This window comes from Elgaria multicarinata, chromosome 2 (genome assembly GCF_023053635.1).
Source record: "Elgaria multicarinata webbii isolate HBS135686 ecotype San Diego chromosome 2, rElgMul1.1.pri, whole genome shotgun sequence".
Classification (NCBI taxonomy): domain Eukaryota; kingdom Metazoa; phylum Chordata; class Lepidosauria; order Squamata; family Anguidae; genus Elgaria; species Elgaria multicarinata.
In genome coordinates, this window is record NC_086172.1 from 96,640,105 (window position 1) to 96,667,650 (window position 27,546).

Below are 27,546 nucleotides of genomic sequence, written 5' to 3' on the forward strand. Positions count from 1 at the left end.
GCCCGCGCCCCACTCCAGCCCTTCTGTCTCTCGGATGCTTAATGTCTCCTCGACTGGGCTGAAGTGAGTCATGACTCACTCGAGTCCCGTTCATTTCAGTGGGTCTACTCTAAGTAGAGCTTAGATAAGATATGCTACAACGGCATATGTTACACCGGGTACAGCTAGTTTATTATAAATATTTTAAATTATATTGTAAATATGTTTATTTTTATAGCAAAAAATATACATATTTTTATATCTACATTCAGGAAGGAGGTCAATATGTTTTTTTAGCTTGGCTTTTAAAAATTGTTATGGTTAATATGGTGTTTAAAGTTATTTTTAATGTTTTATTATGTTTTTATTTGAGTATGGTTTGTTTTCTGATTTTTTGGAAACTGCCTTGCTTGGCTTCCTGCAAAACCTATTTGACCAGATGTGCAAAACCAACCAGACAAAAAGTATGTATATGAAACAGTATGTATATGAAGCCCAGCATCTGGTATGAGGACCCCCTGGGCCCTGTCCCATCCTGGTAGCCCCAACCCCCATTATAAGCTTAACAGGTGGTGGCACAGCAGGGATCTCTTTTCTTTGCATAGTTTCAGGGCAACATGTGCACGGCAAAGCAGTGTGGGCCAAGGCTGCAGCTGCCCACCATCTTCTTTTCTCTGGGCTCTGACATAGAGGGGAATCAAAGGATTCTGAGGAAATGAAGATGAGAGAGGGAGGGAGGGATGTCATTGACTATGTCAGCCCTAGAAGCATCCTGGCATTTGCCCACCCACGTCAAGTCCTGATGTTGGGCCTAGGCTATGTATACTATGGGAAGCAATGCCCTACTGTGTTCAGTCAGTGTACATAAGAAAGCCAAATGCCTTTTAACCAGGGCCAGATTAAGACATGCTGAGGCCCCAAGCCACATGAAGATTCAGAGGCCCCATACCATAAAAATAGAGGGAAAAGTTGTATTACATTATTATAGGAAGGGTAATGAAGGGATACCACCAGCATTAGGGGCTGCTTGTAGTTAAACAGTGTTAGCCTTCTCTGAAGATGTGTATAAAAGGACTAATGAAGTAAGTTGATTTGAACTACTTTTAAACTGGCTCTAATTTGTGTTTATTGCTTCCAATACTGTATTGCCACATTTTCTCTCTATAAGGCAACTTTGCTGTAAGTCACACCAGACTTTTCAACATATTTCAGTCAAAGCAATTTCATCTCATTTATCTTACATCTTAGTGATTTCCAATATATTTAAAAGTCCTGCATAATATGAGGCCCTAAGCCATGGCTAGTTCCTAAATCTGGCTCTGCTTTTAATTCACTTAAAAACTTGTCTGTCTGTCTCCTCTGGTCATAAGAATTTATCTAGCTTCTTGGCATTTATAAATGAGACTTCAGCTTGTCTTGTGATCTGCAATCCCACTCGACATTAGGTATTGACTTCATACCAGTTAAATTGTCATGCCACCTGCCCGCCCAACCACCAAGTATTCTGGGAATTGTACTCTGGTCAGAGTAATGCAATTTCTTTGTTACAGATCCTCATCCCACCTCACAGAACTATAGTTCTTAGGGTTCCAGTGAGAGGAAGGCATACTAAACCAGTTTAGGTCTATGGCACAGATATGCCCTGAGAGTTTTCATAAACAAATTCATAATGACTGTTTTAGAAAGAAATTGCATAATCTTCTCATGCTCTAAGCAAAAATGTATGTTTCTTTTTTTCCACAGGAAAGTTCCGAAACCAAATTGCAACTAACATGAAAGCCTGTGGTACCTAGGCAATTCATTTCATTTCATAAACTTTTCTCATTTATTTTGCAATTCAAATCCCCCCTAGAACTCACTTACCTGGGCCAGACAGAGGGCTCCTAGTTATACTGGGAGTTATTCCATGTGGGCAGATACTGGGCAGTTATTCCATCTTTTCTCCTTAACAGATTTTCCATGGTAAGAAAAAAGTCGTAAGAAATGGTGGGAAAGCAAAGGAGGGTTAAAAAGGGCGATAACAATGTCTGGACCCCTGGTAAAATTCTGTGAATGGGTCAGGGTGATGGTGGCACAATAAAAGCTTTATGTGGAAGCACCCTAGGGCTTCCTTAGCTTATTGTGATATCAACCCTTATCAACAACAGGGCCAATTCATGTGTTTCTTTTAAAGGACTTTTCTACATCAGGCTTTTACCCCACCTCTTTACTGAGATGTCTGCTTCTAGATTCTTGGTGAGATTAAGATCGGCTCCTTTACACATGGTTTTTTCTGGTGGTGGGTGGTGGTATGTGCCTTTCTCTGCCTTTCTAAATGTTCCATTACCCAACCTCTAGGTGGTGCTGTGGTGTAACAGAATTGCACAAATACACCGCAGTTTTATGCTTCCATTCACACAAATACCAGACTTCCCTCGTTTGGGGGTGGGGGACACAGGAGAGGCCCTGCAGGATGACAGCATCAGAATGATGACAAGCTACCATGGAATCATGAGTACACAATAAATGCCTCATGTTGAAAGGCTGTCAAGGGAAAGCTCCCATAAATCATAGCGCACCTCACTCTACAAGAAAGAATCAGGTTTCTTAATAACATAGCAAAAGGGCAGTTATTTAAAAAGTTCAGTAAAAAGAATACTTGAGTGCTTCCAGATGTGGCTTTTACAGTGTAATCGCCCTGCCTCATTCATAAGGCTGCTCAATGCCTTTTGACTGGTAGTGCTAGGAGCCCTGAGTCTGGAAAAAACCCTTGAGAGAGTGGTACATCTTACTACCCCTTGTATTGTTTTTATTGTAAGTAGAATTGTTTTTAAGGTTGTGCTTTTAATATTGTATTTTAAATGTGATTTTAATATTTATATGTGAACTGCTGAGGGATTTTATTATATCTAGCGATTCATAAATATCACAACTAAAGCTTATCCATTTGTAATGTTTTGCTTTACTTGTAAAGATAATTAATATGCCGGAAGTTTTTTGTTTTTCTTTCTCCCCCTGTCCCCATAACCTTGAAACTCATTCCTCATATACACATTTCCCATTCACTTTTATGAAGAATATGGTATCTCTTCTGGAAGAGAATGGGAATCACCTGCATATGCAGGGCTTCATTTCTGCAGTGAGAAAGTGGCTGGATACACAGGAGCTCCATATTTACACCAGAACACATTTCACTAGGGCTCTGGATCAAGGTGACTGTAATTGGAGTCATGATGATTGATTGATTGATAGATAGATAGATAGATAGATAGATAGATAGATAGATAGATAGATAGATAGATCAAGGACACACAAATCAATACACTTTCATAGAAGGTTAACATTGTATTTTATTTTCATAGTCATCACAGTAATAAACACTCAGGTAATAAATTAGCCAAATACCACATCAGTAACATATTTACTTAGACAATTATATTCCATATTTCTACTACATGTTGGCAGGTATACACATAGTGCAGTTCATCTTGCAAACACATAAAAGTTTTGCTCTTTTTGTTTTAAATATAATTATATAAATACTATACATGTTAAGATGGGCAATGATAGGCAGAAGAAGAAAATGTCTCCAAACGCTTATTCTTCAAATCTGTGAGCAATATAATACTCAGTGCTAAAAATGGATGTTATCAAATGCCATTGCAGAAAGCCAAACTACAAATTATTAAAATACAGATAATACCAGTCTGTGCATACCAGATGTGCTGCAGCCATAGCATGTTCTTTGTGGTTATTGTCAGAAGGGACAGATCAGATGAAAGAACACTAACTGATGCCTCTCCAAAGGCCTGCATCCCTTTGACATCAGTGCTAATAGTTCTTTCTATTGACTTCAGTGATGGCTCTTCAAGGTGGAAGTGTGTATTCTACTAGATAATGTTTATAAGGAATGCATTGTGTCTAAAACTTGTATTGTATCCTATTGGTTTGACACCCAGCACACACACACACACACACACACACACACAAGTACCCAAGTCTACTGAAGCTCCTTCCAGCAAAGCACTTAATTAAACATTGTAATTAAAGCACATCTGGGATGCTAACTATATAGCCATGGAGTTCAAGACTAATAATCATAGCCACTGGAGCTTCGTATAATGGCTTGAGCTGTGTTATGAACAGAAGCTGAGGGAGAATATTTTGAATTGGGAGTAATGGGAAGCGAGGGAAATTATCTACAAAACAGCCCCCCGTGTTCTCAGAAAGGAAGAGAGTGTGTGTCTAAGACAGTTGTCCGGAATATATTGCCCGCTGCCATTGTATGCATGGGTGGGCGTGCAAGCAGTTTAGATGACCATCTTGCTATGTGAAGATGGGTTAAAACAGTTTTGAGTATATACTGTTGCAGTTTTACGACTGCTTCACTACACTCTTACTTGCAGCTCAACCCATTTGTAGCAGAATTGTACATACAAGTTGAACTGCAAGTTGGGGACATGGCGAGTCAAATGGACAACCACAGGCTACACTATGTACTTTGCGAATCCACTTCACAGTCACAACACACTTATTCTGGTGCTAATTCACACAACTAAATGGGTGATCCAAAAATACCACCCAGAATAATACCACCCAAACAATGTAAGAAGGCCTATTTCTGGTAGCAAGAAAGCTTAAGAAAGTTATAGAAAAGCACTGCCCAGGAAGAATCACAGGACTGGGAAATGACCCAGGCATTATCGGCCTAGAGGACAAAACCAAAGAGTACAGTCAGAAGTCAACAAAGCATACAGCAGCACTAGACCTTGACTTGTGCAGTTCTGGTCACCATGCCTAAAAAAAGATATTGTACAGCTGGAAAAAGTGCAGAAAAGGGCAACTACAATGATCAAGGGGCTGGAGCATCTCCTCTATGAGGGAAGGTTACAACACATGGGATTGTTAGCTTGGAAAAAAGGAGGCTGAGGGGAGACCTGATAGAGGTGTACAAAATTATGCATGATGTGGAAAATGTGGATAGGAAGACATTTTTCTCCCTCTCTCATAATACTAGAATCTGGGGTCATCCCATGAAGCTGATTGGTGGGAGATTCAAGCGAGATAAAAGGAAGTACTTCTTCACATAGCTAAACTATGGAATTCACTACCACAAGACGTGGTCATGGCCACCAATTTGGATGGCTTTAAAAGGGGGTTGAATAAATTCCTGGAGGAAAAAGCTATCAATGGCTACTAGTCCTGATGGCTAAGTGCTACCTCTAGTATCAGAGGCAGTAAGCCTATTTTGCAGCAGTTGCTGGGGAACATAGGCGGAAAGGTGTGGTTGCACCCATGTCCTGCTTGTGGGTTCCTGGTCAACAGCGGATTGGCCACTGTGTGAACTGAGTGCTGGACTAGATGGACCCTTTGTCTGATCAGCATGGCTGTTCTTATGTTCTAAAGACTCTAGCTTGCCAAGGGAATCAAATAAACAATATTGCTCTTCCCCAGCAGCAGGGAAGAACTAGCTCCCTTCTCTGTCTGGCTCAATACCCAATGAGCCCATCTGCATGTAACAATGACAAATCATAGGTTGATTAACCCATGATTTGCTACAGCGTATGTCAGGTGCATGCCACTGATGTGTAACCCATCATTTGCCGCTGTTATGTGTGAACCGGGTCAATGGCTAGAACAGTGGGAAATCTACCTGTATAGCTGGAGATATTATTCCAGTCAGGTGGTGAATTTGCAGTCCCCAAGAGGGCAAGGGAGATGATGATGGGCTAAGACTGTATGATGATGGTTGCTCTTCTTGTTGCGAATCATGCCATTAGGGAGAATGGAGCCAAAGGAAACATGACTAGAGACAAACAATTTTTAAAAGAGAATTACATTGTTTTAAATATATGTTGTTGTTGTGTGTGCTATCTTTTTTTTTGTCCTTACATGAATGGTTTTTATACTTTATATAATGCATTTTAATGGTTTTTCATTTTTTGTGAACTGCCCAGAGAGCTTCGTCTATGGGGTGGTATATTGTTTCCCATGGCGCCTATTATATAAATTCATTTTCTTTGTCTCGCTGTCACCTCTGCCCAAACAGGTTTTGTCCCACAAACACCTGCAAAACCATAACTATATTAAAGAATCAGTCCCAGAACTCTACATTTTTAGACTCTTGGATAGGTTGACTGCTTATAAGATAAATGTAAATATATCTGAAATTCTAGATCTAAATATGAATATACCTAGAAAAATATATATTGTCAGCAATATACCATGGGAGATACAAAGGGATCAGTACATTGGCTTTCAAATGGTATACATATTTAAATGTAGAATTCTAGATTTCTTTCAATGATCCTTAAAGCATCCAGCTTAAGTAGGAATAAAATAATAATCAAGCAGCAATAAAAAATATGTTTGTCCCAGAATGTTTATTTAGAGGTTTGCCTATCATTATTGATAGAGCTAAATTAAACCCCTGGCAAAAATGTACAAATTGATTCTTACGGGATCATCATCATCATCATCATCTATTTAAAACAATATTGCAACCAAGATGAAAAAGAGGGCTTAGGTTTTCCAAATTTAATGAAACAAATATCACTGGTAGATAATGGTTTGTAGACTCTAAAATATTAGTATCAGAGCAAGCAGATACTGCTGTTCTGTTGTATGCTGTATTATGGTTCCAAATAATAAATAGATTTAAAAAAAAAACACCTGAAAATATAATTAACTATGTTATTATGAAAAACTGGATATTTTACAGTTCAAAAATGAGATTCAAATTTCATAATTTTCTGGGCAATATGCACATTTGGAAAATTCACAGGGTTGTCCCTTCTGTGAATTGAAGAGCTCCTTCCTTTCACAGACGGGACTGATATTCAGAGGAGGCTACTGCTGCAGGGAAGTGGGGAGGCAATGGTCACTAATTCCCCCTTCCCCTTATAGATCCCACACACACACCCCACACACTTTTCTAGAAGGTCCTCCAATCCTCCAGAGCAGATTTTCAGGGGGCAGGAGAAATCTGTGATAATCAACACCCTCCTCCTGAATCAAAGCCGTAATATTACAAGCTTCAATGGCTTTATCATACCACCTCCGACCCTCTGAATGTATCTGAGTGTTTTGATGGACTAAGTTCCACAGAAATATACCCTTTTTTTTTATGACCCGGTGATGTCAGCCACTGAAAAATACGTTCTAAAAATCTGATGCCCAAAATCTCTCATTGCAGTTAAATACAATCAGTTCCAAAGAGGAAGTTACAAAATTGTCCTTCCCCCACCCTCCAATTTCACAAGCAGTGATTCATTTCACTAAACCATTCATAAGAAGAGAGATGATTTTCCAAACAGACATTTTCATACTGGAATGGCCGTAAAGTGGACACCATTTTGAAGAGTGGACTCGGACGTGCACTTACAAGCCCGCTGTCCAGACTCTTGGCATGGTAAGTGAATGGCTGAAGCTGAAGCTGCCCTAGGCTCCTGGCAGATGCCTCTTTTTTCATTTAGCTATCGTCCAGCTGCAGTCTAGCAGGGTGGGGTATTGCTGCCAACTTCTGTTTCAACCACTCCGCTTCTTCGCAGCCCATGGGGCAGTTTGCTTCACGCCTCAGAAGAGCTGAAACAAGATGAATAAAGCAGTCTCTCAAAAGTGAGTTGGGTTTGGGTGCTGTTGTTGTTTAACTAGGTTTGATTTCTTAATGCTATAGCAAAGATATGTCCATATGACTGGATGTGCTCATGCAGTGTATCCAACCCACACGCTCTCCACAAGCCCCAGGGGCTGCAACCCACGCTGCTTCCCAGCCTGTCCACTCCACTGACAGGGACGATGGCAAGACCGGCCTGGACTGGACCAGCACAGGGTATCCTGGAGGAAAAAGGTACCTGCCTTTTCCAGGGACACTTCCCAGGCTTCCAGCTGTGTGCTACAGCACTGAACCAGGAGCGCAGGTAGCGGCCTTGAGGATGTGCCCTAGGAAATAACTGTTTAGCAAGTAAGGCACCTCATATTTTTTTTCAATTCTTTGCAAAATAGATTCTTCACCTAAAATCTATGATTTCATAGACTCTCTCTCTCTAATGACTGATCACCATATTAACGGGGGTGGGGTGGTCATATACTTTAAGGTCATATCTTTGGAACAGGACTGGCCCAAGAAATTTTGCTGCCTGAGGTAGAGCAAACACACGTCAAGGTACATAGTTTCCAAGGCTGGCCAAGTTATTCTGGTACCTAAGGCAGAAAATCCCACAGATGCTTCACCCCCACCCTGGAAATAAAAATACAACAAATTTGATGACAACAATTTGCTCCCTTTCATGACACCCCAAATCAGCTGCCTACAGTGGCCGCTTCACTCTCCTGAGGTACATTTATACATCACAACTTGTTGGGTGTCAAGCAGCAATTTGGTCCCCCATCAATATTAAATATGCTGAATGGTATGCCATTCTCTCCCCCTGCCCCCCACCCTGGCTCTCTTTCTGGAAACACATGCCAAGTACTCACTTAAAACAATGACCCAAGGGGGGAAACTGAAAACCCACCAAAAGATCCAGAAAATATGATAGATTTTGTATCAGGACCAGTGCTTTGAACTAGATTTACTCTGATTGCTGCTTTGACAAAGTTTATATCCCAAGGCTTTGGAGCACATACACAAAGGGTCCATTTACACAACCCAATTGGTATGGTGAGGATGTCAGCTAAGGAGTGAATTAGGACAGGGTTCAGAGCAGCTTCAAACGTTATGTGCAAATACGGAATTCACGTACATGTGGTGAAGCAACCACATTGCTATCAGTGGCTATGTACCTTGCCCTGGGAACCTATTCAACAGCAGGGTATAAAATCCTTAAATATATCCACGCATTATATTCAGCTCTTTCCCACTGCTCATTCAGTCTACATATGGCAGTTTTTCAGTGGTGCACTAAATGCACTGTGGATAGCACATGATGAACAATCATAAGACTCCTCCATCATATGCCATTGCCAATGCCAACTGCAGCCAGAATCCTCTTGTCCCACATATTCACCATGCCAATGATCTGATTGCATGTTTATCATCCTAAATATCAGTGCAGCTTTAGAGATAAAACACTCACTTCTCTTCATGTGCAGAAGAGTTACTGACAAAAGGGATTTCTTCCCTGTCTGTCTTTCCCAGGACCAGATGATGCTTCTCCATGTTTATCACACACTAAAGGAAGAATAAATGTGAATATAAGAAAATAGTCTAGAGAATAGTTTTAAGATTGCCTCGGTACTAAGCAAAAGGATATTAAGACCTGGTTCACCCGCCACAGTGGTAATTCCTGGTTTGTTTAACCCAAGAATTGCTGAGGATAAGCAAAGTGCTGAGCAAATTGCCTCCCGTGCATTTGTCATTCTCCTTTAGATAAACAACTCAGGAATGCTCCATTCCTGGGTTGTTCCATAATGTATGAACCCAGGAATGGCTAATGTTTATTGTAATGTTTATTGGCTAAACAACACAGAGTTAAGCCAACAATTACCCATGGTTTGTTATTGGGTTAACTCTGCATTTTTTTAATCCATGGTGTTTTAACAGGGTGTTCCTGGGTTGTTAATTAAAAGCGGAAACAACAAGCACATGGATCATGCAAAATATACCCAGTCATGTACGAACTGGGTCTAAAAGTAAAGGGGGTAGGGATAAGAGGGAGACTTACCTTCAAAGATTTCAGTGTCTGTAGCCCCAGGGAGAAGTTTCTCTCATTATCTTCTGGAAAAGGAGAAGTGAAGAACAAGTATCAGCATCTGCTGAAATTCCCTTTTCCAGACAACTCTTCAAGATACAGTAGCACTGTCTTCTTTTCCATATGGTCACCCTAGCGTTGGGCTTGTTCACAATAAACTTGTCAACAGCATCCTGAGACATTTCTCTCTTTTCTTGCTTGTCACCTCTAGTCAAACAGGTTTCGAGGATTTCAGCAACGATTTTTAAAACCCTTCCAATCCAAACACATTTGCCAAACACAAAAGTGAAATGGAATACACAACACAAACAGTGATCCCTCTTTCAACCCATCTTCAACTCTCTGAAAAAAGCTGTTCTGCTTCAAGAACTATGAGAAACAGATCTCTGCAGCTCAAATATTCTGCGCTTAGAACAACCAAGCAGCTTGAGAAATATTCTAAACAGGTTTTTTTTAAAAATGCAGGCAGTGCATCGGAATGTACAGCCATTATATGGCAGAGGTGCCAAACCTCTTTCAGCGCAAGGGCTGAATTCCATTTCGAGAAGCTCTCAAGGGCTGAATTCCAGTGGTGGGCAGGACCAGAGGCAAAAGTGGTGGGGCCAAAATGCCAGCCTATTTTAGCTTAAATCTCTTATTGCCAGCAACTAAGGACTGTCTATCTGCTCTGGAAGCCCCGGGGTGTCTTCGAATCTGCACTGCATTGGTTATATGATGCAACTGCTGATTCAGAGCCACCCCATGGCAAAGAGCCCAAGAACTGCAGCAGAAAAGTCAGGGACTTACCCCGACTTTTCCTGCCCGAGTGAGGTCAACACAGCTCTTCTGCCCTCTGTCCTCGCTCTGGCACTACTCCAGGGGCGTTCCCGGGTGGAAGGCGACCTCCCAATGGAAGCTACAGGAGGGGGAGGGGTGGGCCCAGCGAGCCTAATGACCACCAGAAAGCCTGCGCTGCCTCCCTTCATCTAGATTACTTGCCACCACCCTGCACCAGTGATACTACAGGGTTTGGCGGGGGAATGGTGCCAACTCAGCATGGTGAAGACAGTCCCTAAGCCTTTGGAGAGGCATTTCAACTTTTTAGAATGGGGAGAAATATGCAGAAATGAGGAAACCATCAATGGATCAGTGTTCAGGGGAAAGAGGGTGAGGCCAGGGAAGGGGACTTGATCATCTGGGGAACCCTGGAGGGTTGGACTGGGGTCCGAGGAATGCTAAATTTGGATCACAGGTCTGAGGTTCAACACCCTGCTCTACGGCACCTGGCTTCCATGAACACTTACCTGCCACAACTGCAGAACAGTCCACGTGGATCGTGCCCATTGTAAGAGACAGATGATCTATGTGACCGATCACTTTCGTATTATGCGGCAATGAAATCTTCTCACTTTCAGACTTGAAGGATTTCATATGCTCCATCAGCCTGCACATGAAAAAACAGCCACTGGGTTTAGCTCTGGAGCTTGCTCATTTGGGGGTGGCAATACCTGTGCTGCCCTATATCCAGAAACTGAGGACAGATCATTCCTGATCATTAATTAACCTCTGATATGGTGAAAGGAGCTATCACAGATTCATCTGTAAAATAACCTTTTCCCCAAAAGAGGCAAGTATTGGGCATCACCAAAATATACAATTAAAAGAAGCATTAGTTGTGTTACACCTCCAGCAATTAGCTGGAGTTTGACAAACCCTTATTAAAGAGGCATTGTGGCATCCAATACACACAGAAAATGAGGTTTTGCTGAATAAGGCATAACCTGAGACCCACCCACCCCTTAAATCCTTTTCCTGGTAGTCTGCAAGTGTAAAGGATCGATCGTTTGATCATGCTAAACTGTGCATTTCCAGGTTTATAAAATAGCGATCTGCTAGTTTCCTTACAAAAGAGTAAAGCCCATTGATTTCAACTGCATTTACATCCAATTCATACTAAAATCTCATGCACGCTTACCTTTGAGTAAACCCCATTTTAGTAAGTCTGTCTCTGTTCAATGGGGTTTACTCAAAGGTAAGCATGCATGGGATTTTTGTATGAATTGGATGTAAATGCAGTTGAAATCAATGGGATTTACACAACCCTGCAACCCTCTCCAGTTCACACTCCAAAGCCTCCAGGCAGGGTGAGGGGAACGGGCATAGCCTAGGCAACAGGGAATAATCACAAAAGTAGGTAGGGGAGAGAGAGTTTTCCCCAAGAGTTCAGTAACTTCCTTGGAAAAAGCAGTGCAAGGCCAGGAGTGCCCCATCTTGATTACTAGGGAGGGCGAGGTGTCCAACTACCACCAACCAATGAACTGTAGGGGGAGGTACAAAGGAGATTTGAGAGTGCATCTCAATGGAACAACAGCGATACACTGGTGCGCAGGAGAGGAAAGGTATAAAGTTGAATGAAACATAAAAGTGCAAAGGGGTAAGTGCTCAGGCTTTCATACACTATGGAAATGAATGTGGATAATTTGAGGGCAAACCAGGGCAAATGAGTAGGTGTGATGGAGCTGATGTGGCTTGGCGTGGGGCTTCTGTAATCCACAGTGCTCCAAGAAAAGAAAACCAAGTTGTTATAATAAACTGAGAGAATATGTTCTCGATCTTATGTTTTTCAGTCCATGGCTTCTGAGCCACTTTTGTAGAAAGAAGGAAGGCACGGATGTTTTTGCTCAATAGCAGATTGTGCCAGTCTGCCCTCGTGGGAAATGGGAACAAATTAGTAACATATTAAAAACTGGCAATCCGTTCATCTTTTGCTAATACACAATGTTCCATTGCTCAGTCAAGTAGCAGTTGGGGATACTTTTAATTCCTGACCTCCTCCCTCTTCCCTTACATGCTTTACACTGAACCAAGTTCATATCTGGGACTTCCGGGTGAGGTGGCAACATAGTCAGATGTGTTTTGCCTTACTCCTATGTTTCTGCTTTATTATATCTGGATAATTGTTTTAATCTCTACATTAGTTGAAAGCAGGTAACTGCAGGGGGGGGTCTTTTTCTTTTTCACTCCTCTCGTTAACTTCATGTTATTGACTAAACTTGCATTTAAATTGACTCGATGGTGGGCAAGAGAAGTGTGAAAAAGAAAAGTGTGCCAGCTTTAGCCCCTCCAAATACAGGAGCCATGGGATCTTGGAAGAATCTGAGGGAGAAGCTATGGCCGTTTCTAATCCCTGGGAAAATCCTATTCTTCCCATGGACTCGGGATCATCCCAAGACCGCGGGAGGTGTGGCCGCCTGTCCTGGCTTCTTCCCTCCTCCGCGAAAGTAGTGGGGAACAGTAGAGGGAAGGAATCGGGGTTAGGGGGGAGCGGGGTTGGGCATTTTTTAAAAAAAACACCTCACTTTTCATTGGATCAAACATGTGCGCAGCTCCTTTACAAAATAAATTTTAAAAAATGGCGGTCGCAAGATGTTGCACCCGCATGTGGACTAAGGGGAGGATCTCGCGATCAGGATATCATGAGATCCTCCCCCCTCCCTCCCTCCCTCTACACCAGGCTGGTGTAGAAATGCCCTTTGTCACTCCTTAAAGTGATGGCTGTGGATCTCAAAAACATAAATGATTCTATTGAGCTGCTGTGAACTTCTATCGATGGCATTTCCACAACATTAAATGCTACAGAATCTAGAAGCTTGCACCTGGAAGACAACACTGCCGCCCATGATTTCTGTTGGCTGGCTTTGCAGGCTAAGGTTGAGACCCTGGCCACAGCTAGACTTAAGGTTTATCGTGGGATCATCCAGGGTTTGCCCCTGCCTGAGCACTGGATGCCTTGTGTGTCACCTAGATGAACAGGTTTGACCCCTGGATGATCCAGGGATAAACCTTAGGTCTAGCTATGGCCTCATTCTCACTGTTGTGACCTATGCATTATTGGGATTCTGGAGAAGCCTGAACAAGGTCAATCTTCATCTTTTACCGAGGCTTTTTTGTGTTTTTATCAAATGATTATCAGCTAGATATTGAGCATGCACATTGCATTTGAACCCCCATTTCATTCACCTGAAAAGCCACACCCTTTTATTGTGAGATTTTCAAGATTTAGTTTGTGAAGAGCAAGGGATGGGGAAAACAGAATTGGTGTGTAATGATCTTCCCACATTATACGAAGGAAGCGGTGGACCGATGACATGCATTCTCAAAATCTTGAGACTCAGATAGGCAGAAGAATCTACAGTATTTCATTCACTTTCCAGTTGTCTTTTGTCTTCGCCATAGATCCAGTCTCAAATCTTTTCAAAAGCCTGGTGCTTCAAAGGATTATCTTTTTGGCATGAACCCAGCTGCTAGGCCAGTAGAGGAAGACCTTTGCTTCTGAACTATACATAATGGGTAGCGATCTGATGAATCAGGAATTAGACATTTTCTTTTTCAATTTGGTCCTCCCACAATTGGATTTGCAGCAAAAGGAGCTACTTGCAGAGTCTTTGTGGGCCAAGGAGGTTAAGCGTGTATTGATAATTTGAAGAATAGGAAAGGTCCAGGGCCAGATGGTTTTCTGATAGAATGGTACAAGCTGCACCTGGATATATTTTTCCTCTTAAGGCTCACCTATTATCTCGTATCAATGAACAGAAGTTATTTATTTATTTATTTATTTATTTATTTAAACTCCTCTATGGGTTGTTTTGGAGTCAAACTACTTGGCACCTCTTTTAGGCTGGATGGCACTAAAATCTAGGCACATTAGAAAGTAAGGGATGGTTCCATCCAAAATTTCTGTGGCTAGAGAAACATGGTATATAAGGTCTCATCAGCCCCAGTGTGACCCTTATTGTCGTGCTAAATTAACTTTATCAGGAATCCTGATTTAAAAATTGAGAAGCAGTCTTTTGTATGTGAAGGAACTGGGTTGTTAGCGGAATTTATACTTTAGTGTAGATCAACTAATAAGATTGGATGATGAGTTCTTACCATTTTCTATATTGCGGAGTGGATATCACTTATCAACTAGTGCTGGGTGGCAATATATTCAAATACAGCATCTCTTGGCATCTATATATAGATGAGTGCTCCAGTACTTTCTATAATGTTGGAGGAATTAACTGGCTCTTTTCAGAAGGACAAGCCTACAACAGTTGTTTATAAATGTATTTGGAATGTAATAAACTGGACTTTCAGTACGTTAGAGAAGAATGGAATAGGAAACTGGAATGTTCTATACAGCTTGATCAATGGGAAATTGATTAAGCTTTGGCTTCCATATGTACTTTTTCTGCAGATTTAAAAATGAGGTTGATTCAACAAAAAGGGAGGTTTCTTGTATATTGGACACACAGAGGCTGGTTAAGAAAAAGTTGTTGTGAGCAGTTATTGTGACTGGATATGCTTTTATTCTTGTGTTTTTTTTTATGTTTGTGCTATCATTGTTATCATTTGCAGTTTCCCTCCTTTGTTTTGTTATGATTGCAAATATGGAACAAAGGAAGCTGTCTTATACTGAGTCAGACGATTGGTCCGTCTAGCCCAGTATTGTCAACCCTGGCTGGGAGCAGCTCTTCTGGGTTTCAGGCAGGCGTTTTTCCAGCCCTACCTGGAGTTACCAGGGATTGAATTTTGGATCCTCTGCATGAAAAGCAGGGGCTGAACTACTGAGCCATGGCTCTTCTCCTATTATCAAGATCTAGACAGATTATAGCCACCACATCTTGGAACATCTTCACTTTCATGCTTATTTTAGGGATCAGATGAGTTCATGTTGGGTATCCAATTCCTGCAGATCACATAAATAAAAGGTTTCAGTCTATGCAAATTCCTTGTCTTCATTATACAACTGACAAGACTGAATTATGCATTCTGGAGAGCCAGCTTTCTGGAGTTGATCTAGAAGTGTTCCAAATGTGTTCTCTAGTCAGGAGCATGGGCAATATCCATGTGTGGACATACTTAAAGCTCCATCTGACGAGCGTTTTATTGCACGCTCATTACTGGGCACTCATGGAGTTTGCTCAGGTCCCTCACATGACGTTGTCTGCCTCCTGCGTGCCTTCCACCCCTTCTGGCCTTCCTTGCATGACAAAAACAAAACCCTCATTAAGTCTGATTTTTTTAAAACTCGGAATTGCTGCTCTCTCCTGCTGTGTGCAGGAGAAGCAGCGCCATTAGAACAGCGGACTCAATGGGCCTCATGCTCATTGTGTACTTCCTCTTTTGATAGAGGAAGTAACTGAGGAATGAAAACATGGGCGGAGAAGCGACAGCAGAGAGTGTGTTTCCCTCCGGTGTGATGGAGCTCTAAGAATGAACATTGCAAAGGTCTCCTGTATGCAGAGCAGGAAATTAAAGAGAATGCAGCTTGACATACAGGAATAAGAAAAACTATAGCTGCTGGAATTCCCTCTGCATGGCTCTTAAAAATTGAGGAGCCCTGTCCCCTTTTACACTGGGTCACCCTAAACCAGCCTTCCGTGGCGTGGTACCCTCCAGATGGCCTGGCCATGCTGGCTGTGAATGATGTGGGTTGTATTCCAACACATCTGGTTGGAGAAGGCTGCCCTGGAGATAACCTTAGAGAAGAGAAAGGTAGGGAATGTACTGCACATCCAAGAAATCTTTTAAAAAGTAAAGTTGTAAAATCTTTGCTATAGAAATGTCTCATCCATTATTCTTACCGTTGTTTTAAAAATCATTTTTAAAATGATTCTGATGTCATAATAAAATGCAAGCTGGGCTCGAACACAATCCTTTTCTTTTCATTTCGTTTCTATGGGGCTTATGCAAGAGGCAAACTCAGTGGATGTGACAATACATGGATTAGAACAAAGTACATCCGAAAGCAATCACAATTCCCTGATGTTTGCTTTTCTCCCCTCCTCCCCCGACAACACTGTTCTGGCTGTGTTTGTGCGCAGAACTGACATGTTCTTAAAAAAAGCAATCTGTCTGAAAGCAATAGTTCCTTTCCTCGTTTCATTTCTGTCTCCTTTAAGGTACTTTTCTACTGCTGTCCTTTGCAAGATGAGTCATCCGTGACCTATGCATAGATGAGCCAAAGCTAAAGGCATTTTGATGCCGCTTCTTTGAAGGATCCATTTTCCTCTCTATTAAAAGTGTTACGAAAGGCAAGGGAAAAGGCTCCTTTTCTCAGTACACTCTATTTATTTATTTACAACATTTATATACCCCTCCACATCTAAACAGATTCTTGAGCAGTAAACAATAAAAAGGTAAAAAGATAAAAGAATAAGACACCAAATTAAAAAATAAACTAAAAACAAAATTCTAGTAAAAAAAAAAACCACGGCTAGTTAATCAATGAAGGCTTCCTGAAATGAAGGTGTTTTCAGGAGGTGCTGAAAACAGCAATGTTGGCACCTGCCTGAGCTCCAGAGGTAGGGAGCTCCCTAGAAAAGGGCCACCACACTGAAGGCTTTTCTCCAGGTGGACTCCAATCAGGCCATTGGTCCATGCAGCGCCACCAGGAACACGCCATCTAATGACCTCAGTGACTGGGCAGGTTGGTAAGGGAGAAGGCACTCTCTCAAGCACCCTTACCTCAAGTTGTTTAGGGTATACACTAGTACCTTAAACTTGACTGGAAAGCGAATAGGCAGCCAGTGTGGTTCCCTTGGCAAAGGAATTGCATGCTGAAAAGGGTCCATTCCTGACAACAGCCAACTGCTGCATTCTGCACTAGCTCCAGCTTCCCGAGCAACCTTAATGGCAGCCTCACATAGAGTGCATTGCAGTAATCCAGTCTTGAGGTTACTAGCACCTGTACCAACCCATAGCAGGTGACGCAGCGGATAATGGTAAAAGGCACTCAGACCTGCCATGGCCACTTGCAGTACTGCCAGACTATGAACCTGATCTTTCCAAGGGAGTGCAACTCCATCCAGAACCGGCAATGAGCCTGCCTCCACTTTCTTGCATGTCCCAACTTCTCCCAATGAGTTAAATGTAGCAACATGTACTCCCAATTCCAAAAGCTAAGATGCCCAATTCTCCTTTTTATGTTCTGTAACTTTTAAATATTCTGATTAACATATTAATAATTTAGATAGCCCTTTACAGCAAAGTCCATTGCAATTATTTAATTTACATTCTGTATTGAGTTGTTACATTTTACCCCCACGCTTCCTCCAAGGAACTCAAAATAGCATATATTTGTCTTGCAGGCAGTCTCTTTGATAACTGGCTTGGCCCAGAGCTTCTACAGAGATGGGACTATAAGCTCCATCCCACGAGCATTTTATTGCACACTCGTTACTGGGCACTCACGGAGTTTGCTCAGGTCCCTCGCATAACGTCGTCTGCCTCCTGCGCCCTTTCTTCCCCTTCTGGCCTTCCTTGCATGACAAAAAAAACCCTGATTAAGTCCAATGTTTTTTTAAACTCGGAATTGCTGCTCTCTCCTGCTGTGTGCAGGAGAAGTAGCGCCATTAGAACAGTGGACTCAATGGGCCTCGTGCTCGTTGTGTACTTCCTCTTGTGAAAAGAGGAAGTAACTGAGGAACGAAAACACAAAGGTAGGGAGTGTGTTAACCCCCAGTGTGATGGAGCTTTAAATCTCAGACCATTACAAACAAGTGAGGCTGAGTGACCATAGCTGAACATGGATTTAACCTGAGCCTTTTGCACCTTAACCCAAAACACTTTCTCTGAAGTTCTGCATGCATCCTGGGGGCTGTCTTCATGGCACCGGCTCCCTTTTCAACCTCGCACTTTCCCTCTCCTGCCACGGTGTCGGGTAATCCTGATGCCGAGGGGGGAGCGTGGGGTTTCTGGCAGCCATCTAGGTCCCAGAGCCAACCCTTCTCCTGGTGGAAGGCAATCAATTGCTGGTCGCCATCCACCAGGCTGCTCCCCCAGGTTGCCCCGGATTGGCTGCTGAGTGATGTTACATGGCAAAAGTGCCATGTTGATGTCACTCCCTTTGAAAAAGTTGAGGTAAATCCTGACTTTTTCAAATCAGAGCATCACAGGGAAGCCCCATGGTGGCTATGAAGCTGCATCTGTATCGTCTAACCGACGAGGCTCAGTTCCACAGCCACTGCGGTGCTTTCCCAACATGTAGACAGTCCCTCAGTGTTCCTTCTGATGAACATCATCTCTGACCATCCTTACGGCATTAAATTATTAATCTCTATGTTAACACAAAAGTGCCAGAAACTCCAAAAATTGTGATAAACCAGTACTGAAAAATGATATCTTGGAAAAACTGGAGTACGACATTTTGGGAGAAACCTAATCTGTTTCCACCCCCCCCCCCCCACAGGAATAAATAAGTCAACTCTGTCAGCAGCATAGAACAGGGATGTAGAACCTCCGGCTTGCAGGACAACAGAATCAGACCCACAGAGCAGGTGGGGCTTAAGCTGCAAGCCCCGCCCCCGCAGGAATTGCCTTGGAAAGCATCTCCCTCTATTATCTCTGATATGAGATCAGGGATAACAATGCAGATCCCAATGCTGGTGCATGCTAGAATGCGTGGCAGCAGGACTCACCTGTGCTGAGATGAGAGGATTGGAAAAAGACTCATATGGAAGCACCCGTGGTCAAAGAGAATGGTGAAACTAGCAACTACAATAGTCAGGCCTCATACTGTATTTCGATAACTCCAATTTTAAATCTTAAATCTTCTGCTGGTTTTTAGACTTTGTGTTGAATTTTTAGCATTTCACTAACCTCTGCAATCCGACAGAAGAAATTAGTACTTCGACATCACAGAAATGATTGCAATGCAAACATGTAAACCCCTGCCTTTTAGTTCAAAAAGCTGAAACCGCATGTGGGATCAGGCGTTATCACATTGTCAAGGAAGAGCACAGCTGGCTAATCTAGACATTCTCACTGTGTTGACACGGAAGCTTGTTCTGTGCTGCCCTGGTGGGTAGACCGTACTTCTGGCTGAGATACGTGGCCAAAGGATTGATCGCCATATGGTACTTACTAGACTCAATGTTCTCTCTCCTTCCACCCCTCCTCCTCCCCAGGAAATATAGGCTCGAATTTCCCTGGCACAAATTAACATCATACCTGCCGCCTGAGCCTCTGAGGTTTTAAGTTAACTTCTCAAATCAGAGAGACTCAGGCTTATGCCTGCCTGCCTGCCTGCCAGGCACAACTTCTGAACTTGAGAACTCTTCCAACACAGACCCAGATTTATGAGCTGGGCTGTGGCAAATCATTAGTAAGAATTATGCACTTGTTATGTACTCAGCGGCACTTCTGTCTTCATTAGCATTTCGCATGTTCCAGAGACTAGGAGCTTCTTTAAACGAGCGCTTTATAGTATGCTCATTACTGGCCACTCATGGATGTTTGCAGGTCATTCTGAAAATGCCATCAGCCTCCTGTGCATCTCCTGCTCCATTTTCCTGTTTTAAAACCTCCCCGACTCTTCTGGATATATAGATATTTGTCAGGTTTTCCTGCCATGTGAAGGCAAAGTTGTGCTATAAAATGCTCACTAGAGGGCGCTGTCCCATTCAACTGCATTGAGGCTGTACAAGCCACATCGTCCCTGTTCTCTTCCTCATGTAGTTACAGCTCATTGCAGAAGTGGAAAAGAAGCAGGAAACAGAGTCACGGTAAGGGAACACGATTTACCCCATCTGAAGGAGCTCCAAGATAACTAACATAAACTCTAGGGCTGAGCAGAAGTGAGTCCATGTTAAAATGGACAGCACCATGTACATTGATGGTGTGACATAAATAAATAAATAAATAAATAAATAAATAAATAAATAAATAATAGAGTGGCACTAGGAGAGTATGGCTTTCAGAGAATTAACTCTATATACCAGTGGTACACAGACTTTTCAACCCAAATTGCCATATGCAGAGTCAGTTGAATTTCCTTGTCAGTTTCATCCTCATCACACCTTCCTTTGTTTAGCTCAGAAGTCCCATATTCTGTATTTATGACAAAGGACTTGTCAATTTCCCCAGCCTCAAAAAGTGCTGCAGTGGGAGATCTGGTTCCTTTTTGGTTCAACAGAATTCCACAGCTATGAATCACTTTCCATCTGTGAGCTGAGCTACAGGCTGTTCCCTGGACTCCAGGAACTTTCTCCCACATTTCTTTTTGGCGGTTCTGCAATGTGCGCAAATGTCTGAGCAATTTTCACAAATTACACCCAAATTTGCGCAAATTACACAAATTCAGCCATAAAATTGCACAAATTGTTCCGAAATTTGCATACAATTGCAGAACTTCCCCCATCCACCCCCAATGCACCAAATTCCCAGACAATCCACAAATTGGTCCGTCTCACTGCAGATTGAGTCAGGTGCCGCAGCGGGAACCGAAACTAGGAAAACCCATCATGCTCCACTTCCCAAATGGATTCTTCCAACATCCCTACAAGTACAACCATGACTTTTAGAATGCCCACCTGCCATTGAGCTGTTAACGAAAGAGAGGTCTGCCTGCCGATCCTACTCCAGAAATATCCCTACAGGGCTCCAGTGGGCTGAAGAAGGGAAATGGTGCCAGCTGCTCTGCAGGAGGGGAGACTATTTTACAGCATAAAACCCCTAAATGTATAATGATAACTTTGTGCAATAAGCAAGTCAATTACTCAGCAGTGATTTGCTCACTAATAGGTGTCGCTCTCCCCTGCCAATAAGAGCTACAGTCGTGTTCACAGAAGTCATTAGAAATTACAGAAAACTGGCATTTATTTACTCAGCATGAGGGGGTGCTTAATGAGTAAATTGTTACTGACTCTATAACTTGGGTGAAATGATCTCAGTACTTCAGTGTCTCTTGCTTTGGAACAACCCAGGGCATTTTAGAGATTCCGTCAAATACAGGATTAGAAGGTGAGGTCAGATTGGATGACCTTTTGGATGATTGTCAAAATGCCTCCTGATGTCCAACACTTCAAATGTGCATGAGGACAGCTTAAAACACAATAGTTTTTTTCAGAGAGTTTGTAAAAAGAGAAAAAGAGCTGTCTGGGGTGTATACATTCATCATGGTTTAGCTCTTTCTAAACAGGTTTTTGTGTAGCTTCAAAAACATATAAAACCTGTTTGAGAGGAGGAAACAATGGAGCAAAAGAAAAATGTGTTTCTACACCATGGGAAGCGGTGCTTCTCCAAAACCAGTTCCAACTCTCTTAGAGCTTCTCTACACTAAGGGAAATTGCATTGTTTACCCGGGGCTGTAGTGTTTCCTGGTTCTTGGCACAATTGATATGAGCTGATTACTAGGGCTGTGCACAGACCCCCGATCCTCTTCGGATCCCGATCCACAAGTTCCGCATCGAGTCTGCTCCGCACCGATCCACCAGTGGTCTGCTTCGCTTCGCTGTGGAACTCCGGATCCAAATCGGAACTCCACAGCGGCGGTGCCGGCGGTGCCAGGTAAGGCCCCCCTTACCTGTGTCTGTCTGCGGTCCAGCGGCAGCTGCAACTGAGCCCGAGGATTCAAACGGGAAGACCAGGCTGCAGCTGCAGCCTGGTTTTCCGGTTTGAGTCCTCGGGCTCAGTTGAAGCCGCTGCTGGACTGCAGACAGATGCAGGTAAGACCCTTACCCCCTGCCCCCTTACCTGGCTCCGCCACCGTTGCCGCACAGGCGGCGGCAGCAGGGCCAGGTAAAAAAAAACCTCGTGCACACCACTTACCTGGTCCATCGCGGCCCATCACCGGATTTGCTAGAGCCCGTGTCTCAACCCAGAACTGTAGGCCCACACTTTTGGGTTGAGCTCTAGTGAAGCTGGCGACGGGCCGCGACGGACCAGGTAAGACCCCCCCTCCCCCCTTACCTGGCTCTGCTGCCGTCACTGCACAGGCAGCAGCAGTGCCAGGTTTTTTTCAGAGCTCCGGATCAAAGCAAAGGATCCACCTTCATCTTGATCCACTCTGCGATGCTCCGCTACCCCCCCCCCCCGGATCCTTGTCACCTCTGCCTTAAGGGGAGGCGAAGCACCCCGATCTGCTTCTGCTTCTCCGATCTGAAGCGAAGCTGAGCACAGCCCTACTGATTACACCAGAGGAGAGGGGTGAAAAGGCAGAAAATCCTGCTGTTTCCCCGGGGCTCCTTTAAAGGCTTGAATGGAGGGAGCACCTCCCTCCCTCCCTCGCATGTGTGCAAAGGAGGGGAGGGGAAGTCTGCTGTACTGTTTCCTCACAGCCCTTAGGAAAGCCTGGACTTACTTCCTTAATAGACGTAAGACCCAAAGCACACATACTTGGGAGTAAGCCCCATTGAACTTTAAGGGGTGCTCCTGGTGGAGTGGGGGGGGATCAGATCTGCCTCCCTTGGTTGCAGGGAGGCATTTTATCCTCTTCTCTCTTGATCACAGACAGGGGAAAGTTGTTCCTCAGGAAATTCATAGCACAACCCCAGCTCTACACACTGCTGATTTTGTGCTATTAGGGTTTATTCCAGCTTTTCTTTGATCTATTTTATAATGGAATAGGGGGTGGGGTGAAGCCGCAGGAGATGTCCTGGCTGATGCCGTCATCATCAAAAGGACACACAGACTTCCAGGAGTGGCCAGCCGCGAGCGTGCTTTATTTCGCTCCTGTGAAGAAGCTCTTAGAAATGATTGTCTGTCTCCAGTCTTATTTATAGAAGGACAAAGACAGAAGATGCTTCAGCACTCACAAATCCAGCACTGGCACAAAGTGTTAGATTCTGTACTATTATAGGCAATGAGAGCCTTGTCAGTTACTCCATGCTGTGTTTTGTTTTGTTTTGGTTCAGTTCTCACAGGCAATCTTTGATCAGCACAAAGAAGAAGCCTCTAAGCTTAGCTCCAAGGCAAACAGACATTTGTGGAAAATATCAGGTAGTGGTGTGTGTTTTTCATCCACCTCATTAGGTAGCAGCGTAGAAAAATACTTACCCTAGTCTCTCCAAACAGGCAGACGATATGATATTGCGCTGACATCCAGTATCAACCACAAGTTGTAATTCCTTCCCAGCACACTGTTGGGGGGAAATAGAGCATTTGAAAGAAACTACCAAAGGTAGGCAAGTTTCCTAATGTTGATTTGCATTGTAGGACAGAAATTTGGAAACAAGACCATCTTACTTTCCCCTATGCCTCACTGGTTTGGAACCCCCCCTTTTTTAATTTAAACATTGGTGGATTTCCCAATGGAACCATACTTTCTCTAAATATTATTTCTGCAGCTCTCAAAGTTTGCACACATTTAACAAGATTTTGGGTTTAGTACTCCATCAAACTGGATGTGCTTTTTGTAATCCCATTCATTTTACTTCTCACCTTGTTAACTTAGGACAAGTTCACACAGTCAAAACTTTCCTTTGTGTGATGTAGCTCAACTGGCCCCAGCCATGCATCAGAGGGGTGACACCCCAGCTCTCTGGGGGTCCATGTGCAACTTCCTGGACGTGATTCCCACCACCAGAATGGATTAAAATATGCTGCTACTGCCAGAAAACTGTGGCTGTCTTAGTGGAGAGCCACATCACAGTGAGTTCTCCATATGAAATTAATGCACCATGCAAAGGAAAAGTTTGTGTATGAAGCAGCCCCTAGCTTTATCTGCCAGGGCTCCTCTCCACTTATGTGTACATTAGGCCTGCATAACTTGTGATCCACCAAGCAAAGGCAGCCCAACTTTTTGACCTCCTGGGTGCTATTCAAGCTTCCTCCCATGCAGTTTTGCAGGCCAAACACTTGCAGAAAACTGGGAGGCAGATCAAGGGGCTATTATACTTAGTTGATGGGCTGCATTCATCTTGGCTGTGTTTCCATCCAGGTGTGTGCCTTCTTCTTCTTTTTAAAGAACATTTTGACACCACTTTTCATGTTTTACAAAAATCCCAAAGTGTTTCACAAGATCATTATGAAATACCATAAAACCAATCAATAATATGATAAAATAGTTAACCCATTAATCAAACAAAACTCATACAATTAATCAACTATGATTTCAGTTGAGAGTAATTACCATTTGAGGCACTTAAGTGTTTCTGATTTATTTATTTATTTATTTATTTATTTATTACATTTCTATACCGCCCAATAGCCGGAGCTCTCTGATTCTGCATAAGAATGCTGGAAAGGCCACTCCAAAATGCCTACCGCACTGAGAAGAGCAGTTGTCTCGTTGCAATGGTAAATGGACTAAAATGGCCGAGTGCAGGCCAAGAACCATACCTGGCAGCATACCAAGATGAGGTCCTCCTCCTGCTCTGTTTTCTTGGGGCCTTCCAGTTTCATTTGATTCAGTTTGTTTGCCTGGGCTGAGGGGTCGTTCTTCTGAGAACATGACCCTCGGTTGTGGCGCAGCCTGGACATGTTTGTCTCCATCAAGCGTTTCTGCAGGACGTTGTGTGGTTGCTTTAAAAGAGAGAGAGAAGTGTGCTATGGGGTGGGTGGGGAGAGCAGGTAAATCAAAGCCAAACAGTTATACTTGACAGCAATTTGCCATTTCAAAGCCCCGGACATTAAAAGTATTTGTGCCAAGCAAGAGGGGCAATATGTCAACAGTGCAATTGGACTGATGTCCGGATCAGAACTGTAAATTGTGTTTTGTACACAAAGTGTCAAGACAAAGAAACACTCATTACATTATTTGTAACCTGATCTAGAACCCAGTTAAGGCGATGCATTTGGGTGGAAGCCAATTATAATCCAATTTGCAGGATATTGTTTGTTCGTTTGAAACGTGGGATGAATTGACTCATTCAGTTCGTGTCTCAGTTTTACTCCTCATGAAATGGTCACTTGATCAGGACAAAATTTGTTCACTGAGGATCTTTCCACACTCAGCTCATCTTGCACTTGCCCATAATGTGAGTTCAGTTAGTCAGTCAGTCAGGGAACTTGATTGCATATAACCATAGAGTCTTGCATTTTATCAGAAAAGAGACAGTGACAAAAAAAAAAGAGATTGAACTATCAAATCCATTCATCAGTGCACAGTTTTTAGGGGCTTTGCTTTAATCCTTTTAGTAGCCACAGCTACTTGATTGGCTACATAAAGTTCTGTACCTACAAGTAGTTTACACATTTGCTCAGCCAAAGTTTTGACATTCTTTCGAAGGTGCAAAAACTATTTTCCTGGAACTGATGCACAATTCACAGAAGAGTATATAATGAATAATACCCTCTAATCGTGGAGCCCCACATATACAAAGGCATTGAAAAATGGGAATATTTCCATATCTCGTATCCAAATATGAAGAAGGCATAGACCTGATTCTCATATAATGCTAACCCATGGTTTATTTGATCATGGTTAACCCATGGTTTGTTGTCTGGCAGACAATTGAACAAACCATGATTTGTTTTCTAAATCCCAGGATTGTTTGTTTCCCTCCTCCTTCACCTGCTCACTCCCTGTATCGCAAATGCCTTTGTGGCACTATAGTACTGGCATGTAGAGCAGCTGTTGTTGTTTTTTGTTGTTTGTTTACCACTCCTGGCCACGGTTTCTGAAGCCTTGAGAAACAACCCATGAACCTATAATTCTGGGTTCCCACATAATGAAAATCATGGTTTAAACAACCCAGAGTTCACAACTCAACATCAAACTATGAGTTCTCTTCATTGGTTATTCATGCTTAACAAACCATGATTTGTTAGCATGGCTGGGTTTGCACATCATGACAACCCAGAATTTAACAACACATGAGTTAAATAAATGATGGGTTAGTGTTTTGTGCAAACCAGGTCACAGTCTGTAAGTGTAATTCCATAAATGCCTTCCTTAGCTCAAAGTGAGTCAAGGATTTAAAATAACGAGTGAAAAATTGCACCCATAATGTGAACTTCTAAAACACAATTCAGCTATTAAGACACAGCAATTTGGTCTTCCTTGTTCTGACAGCATTGGGGTTGACTTGACCTGCATCATGACAGCTGAGAAAACTGCAACACAGGTTAAGTTAACTTCTATGCTGTCCGAACAAGGAGGACAGAACTCCGATTTTCCTAAAACTTTAATAGCTATGTAAGGAGAAAATGCCACTGGGTGCTGCAGCTTTTGCCAGCCCTGCACGATAAGCTGCTGCACCTTCCAAAAATGTCCTTGTGATGGAATGGTATTTTATTTTGTTGCAGGCTTGATTTGATTTAACAAATCCTTTTTATTACAGGCAATGGTAAGTAGCGGGAGGGGGAATTAGAACGTTGAGCTGTTTGAGTGGTGTCATCTGATAGGCTGTTTCATTTTCACTTGAGAGTGAGAGAGAATGTAACAGTCCCTGAGTTTTCTTTGTGTGGTGGATAAGGACTGGCTTTCAGCAGGGCATTATTAAGGAATCTGGGCTATAGATTTGGGGAGTGTTTAGTTGTGTTTAGAAAATGGCAGGCCAAAATTCATGGTAAAGGATCTTCAATTGTCATAGGCTTTTAATATTACAGAGGGTAGTTCAGAGAGATGTCTTGCCATCCTTACCTGAGGAGTGATGAAAACAGTTTAATGGACAAGGGGCAGAAGAGTAATTTGGAAAGAAGCATTACCACTCCATCTTTACTGAACGTGCATATCCCTAAAGAGTGAAGCAGAATCTACAATTCAATAGGTGGTATAAATATGTTGCTAGTATCCTAATCTGTGAAGAAATACAATACATACATCATGGTAAAGATACTGGGGAAATAGTTTTCAATGATGTGGTTGAAGTTACTATGAATTTTAAAGTACCCACCTACTGTCTTCTCAAAATTAGAAAGAACAGATGTAATCACAGGTGTAATTTGGGGATTTTATGGGGGGAAATGATCTTTGGGGGGAATACAAAAAATCTGCACTTTTATGTAAACAAAATGAATTTTGTTTTTCTAGATTTCCTAAGAAGATTTTTAATTTTGCCTTGGACTCTAGAATACTGAAGCAATTTTGGAATGTGTCAAGCCAGACCTATCCATTAACTCTCTCACAACAATGGCAAAGCAGCAGCACTCACCCTACTGCAACTTATCCCATGTTTATTTGAAGAGTGATCTTATCCTTCTTTACTTG

At 42.7% G+C, this 27,546-nt stretch overlaps 1 protein-coding gene across 3 annotated transcripts in view; it reads right to left on the bottom strand.

The window, feature by feature from the left end:
• Positions 1 to 6,145: 6,145 nt before the first annotated feature.
• Positions 6,146 to 27,546, bottom strand: part of NRIP3 (nuclear receptor interacting protein 3) — a 35,814-nt gene continuing 14,413 nt past the window's right edge. Inside the window, exons 2-8 of one of the 3 annotated variants that reach the window (XM_063117259.1) lie at positions 24,735 to 24,917; positions 23,451 to 23,533; positions 10,934 to 11,073; positions 9,624 to 9,676; positions 9,036 to 9,130; positions 7,816 to 7,899; positions 6,146 to 7,542 (exon numbers count right to left, since the gene is read on the bottom strand). In XM_063117259.1, the coding sequence (XP_062973329.1) occupies positions 7,527 to 7,542; positions 7,816 to 7,899; positions 9,036 to 9,130; positions 9,624 to 9,676; positions 10,934 to 11,073; positions 23,451 to 23,533; positions 24,735 to 24,917 (654 nt within the window). In that variant the 3' untranslated portion in view covers positions 6,146 to 7,526. Of the gene's footprint in view, positions 7,543 to 7,815; positions 7,911 to 9,035; positions 9,131 to 9,623; positions 9,677 to 10,933; positions 11,074 to 23,450; positions 23,534 to 24,734; positions 24,918 to 27,546 lie in introns of all 3 variants that reach the window. The other 2 variants (XM_063117260.1, XM_063117261.1) reach the window with 2 other exon arrangements.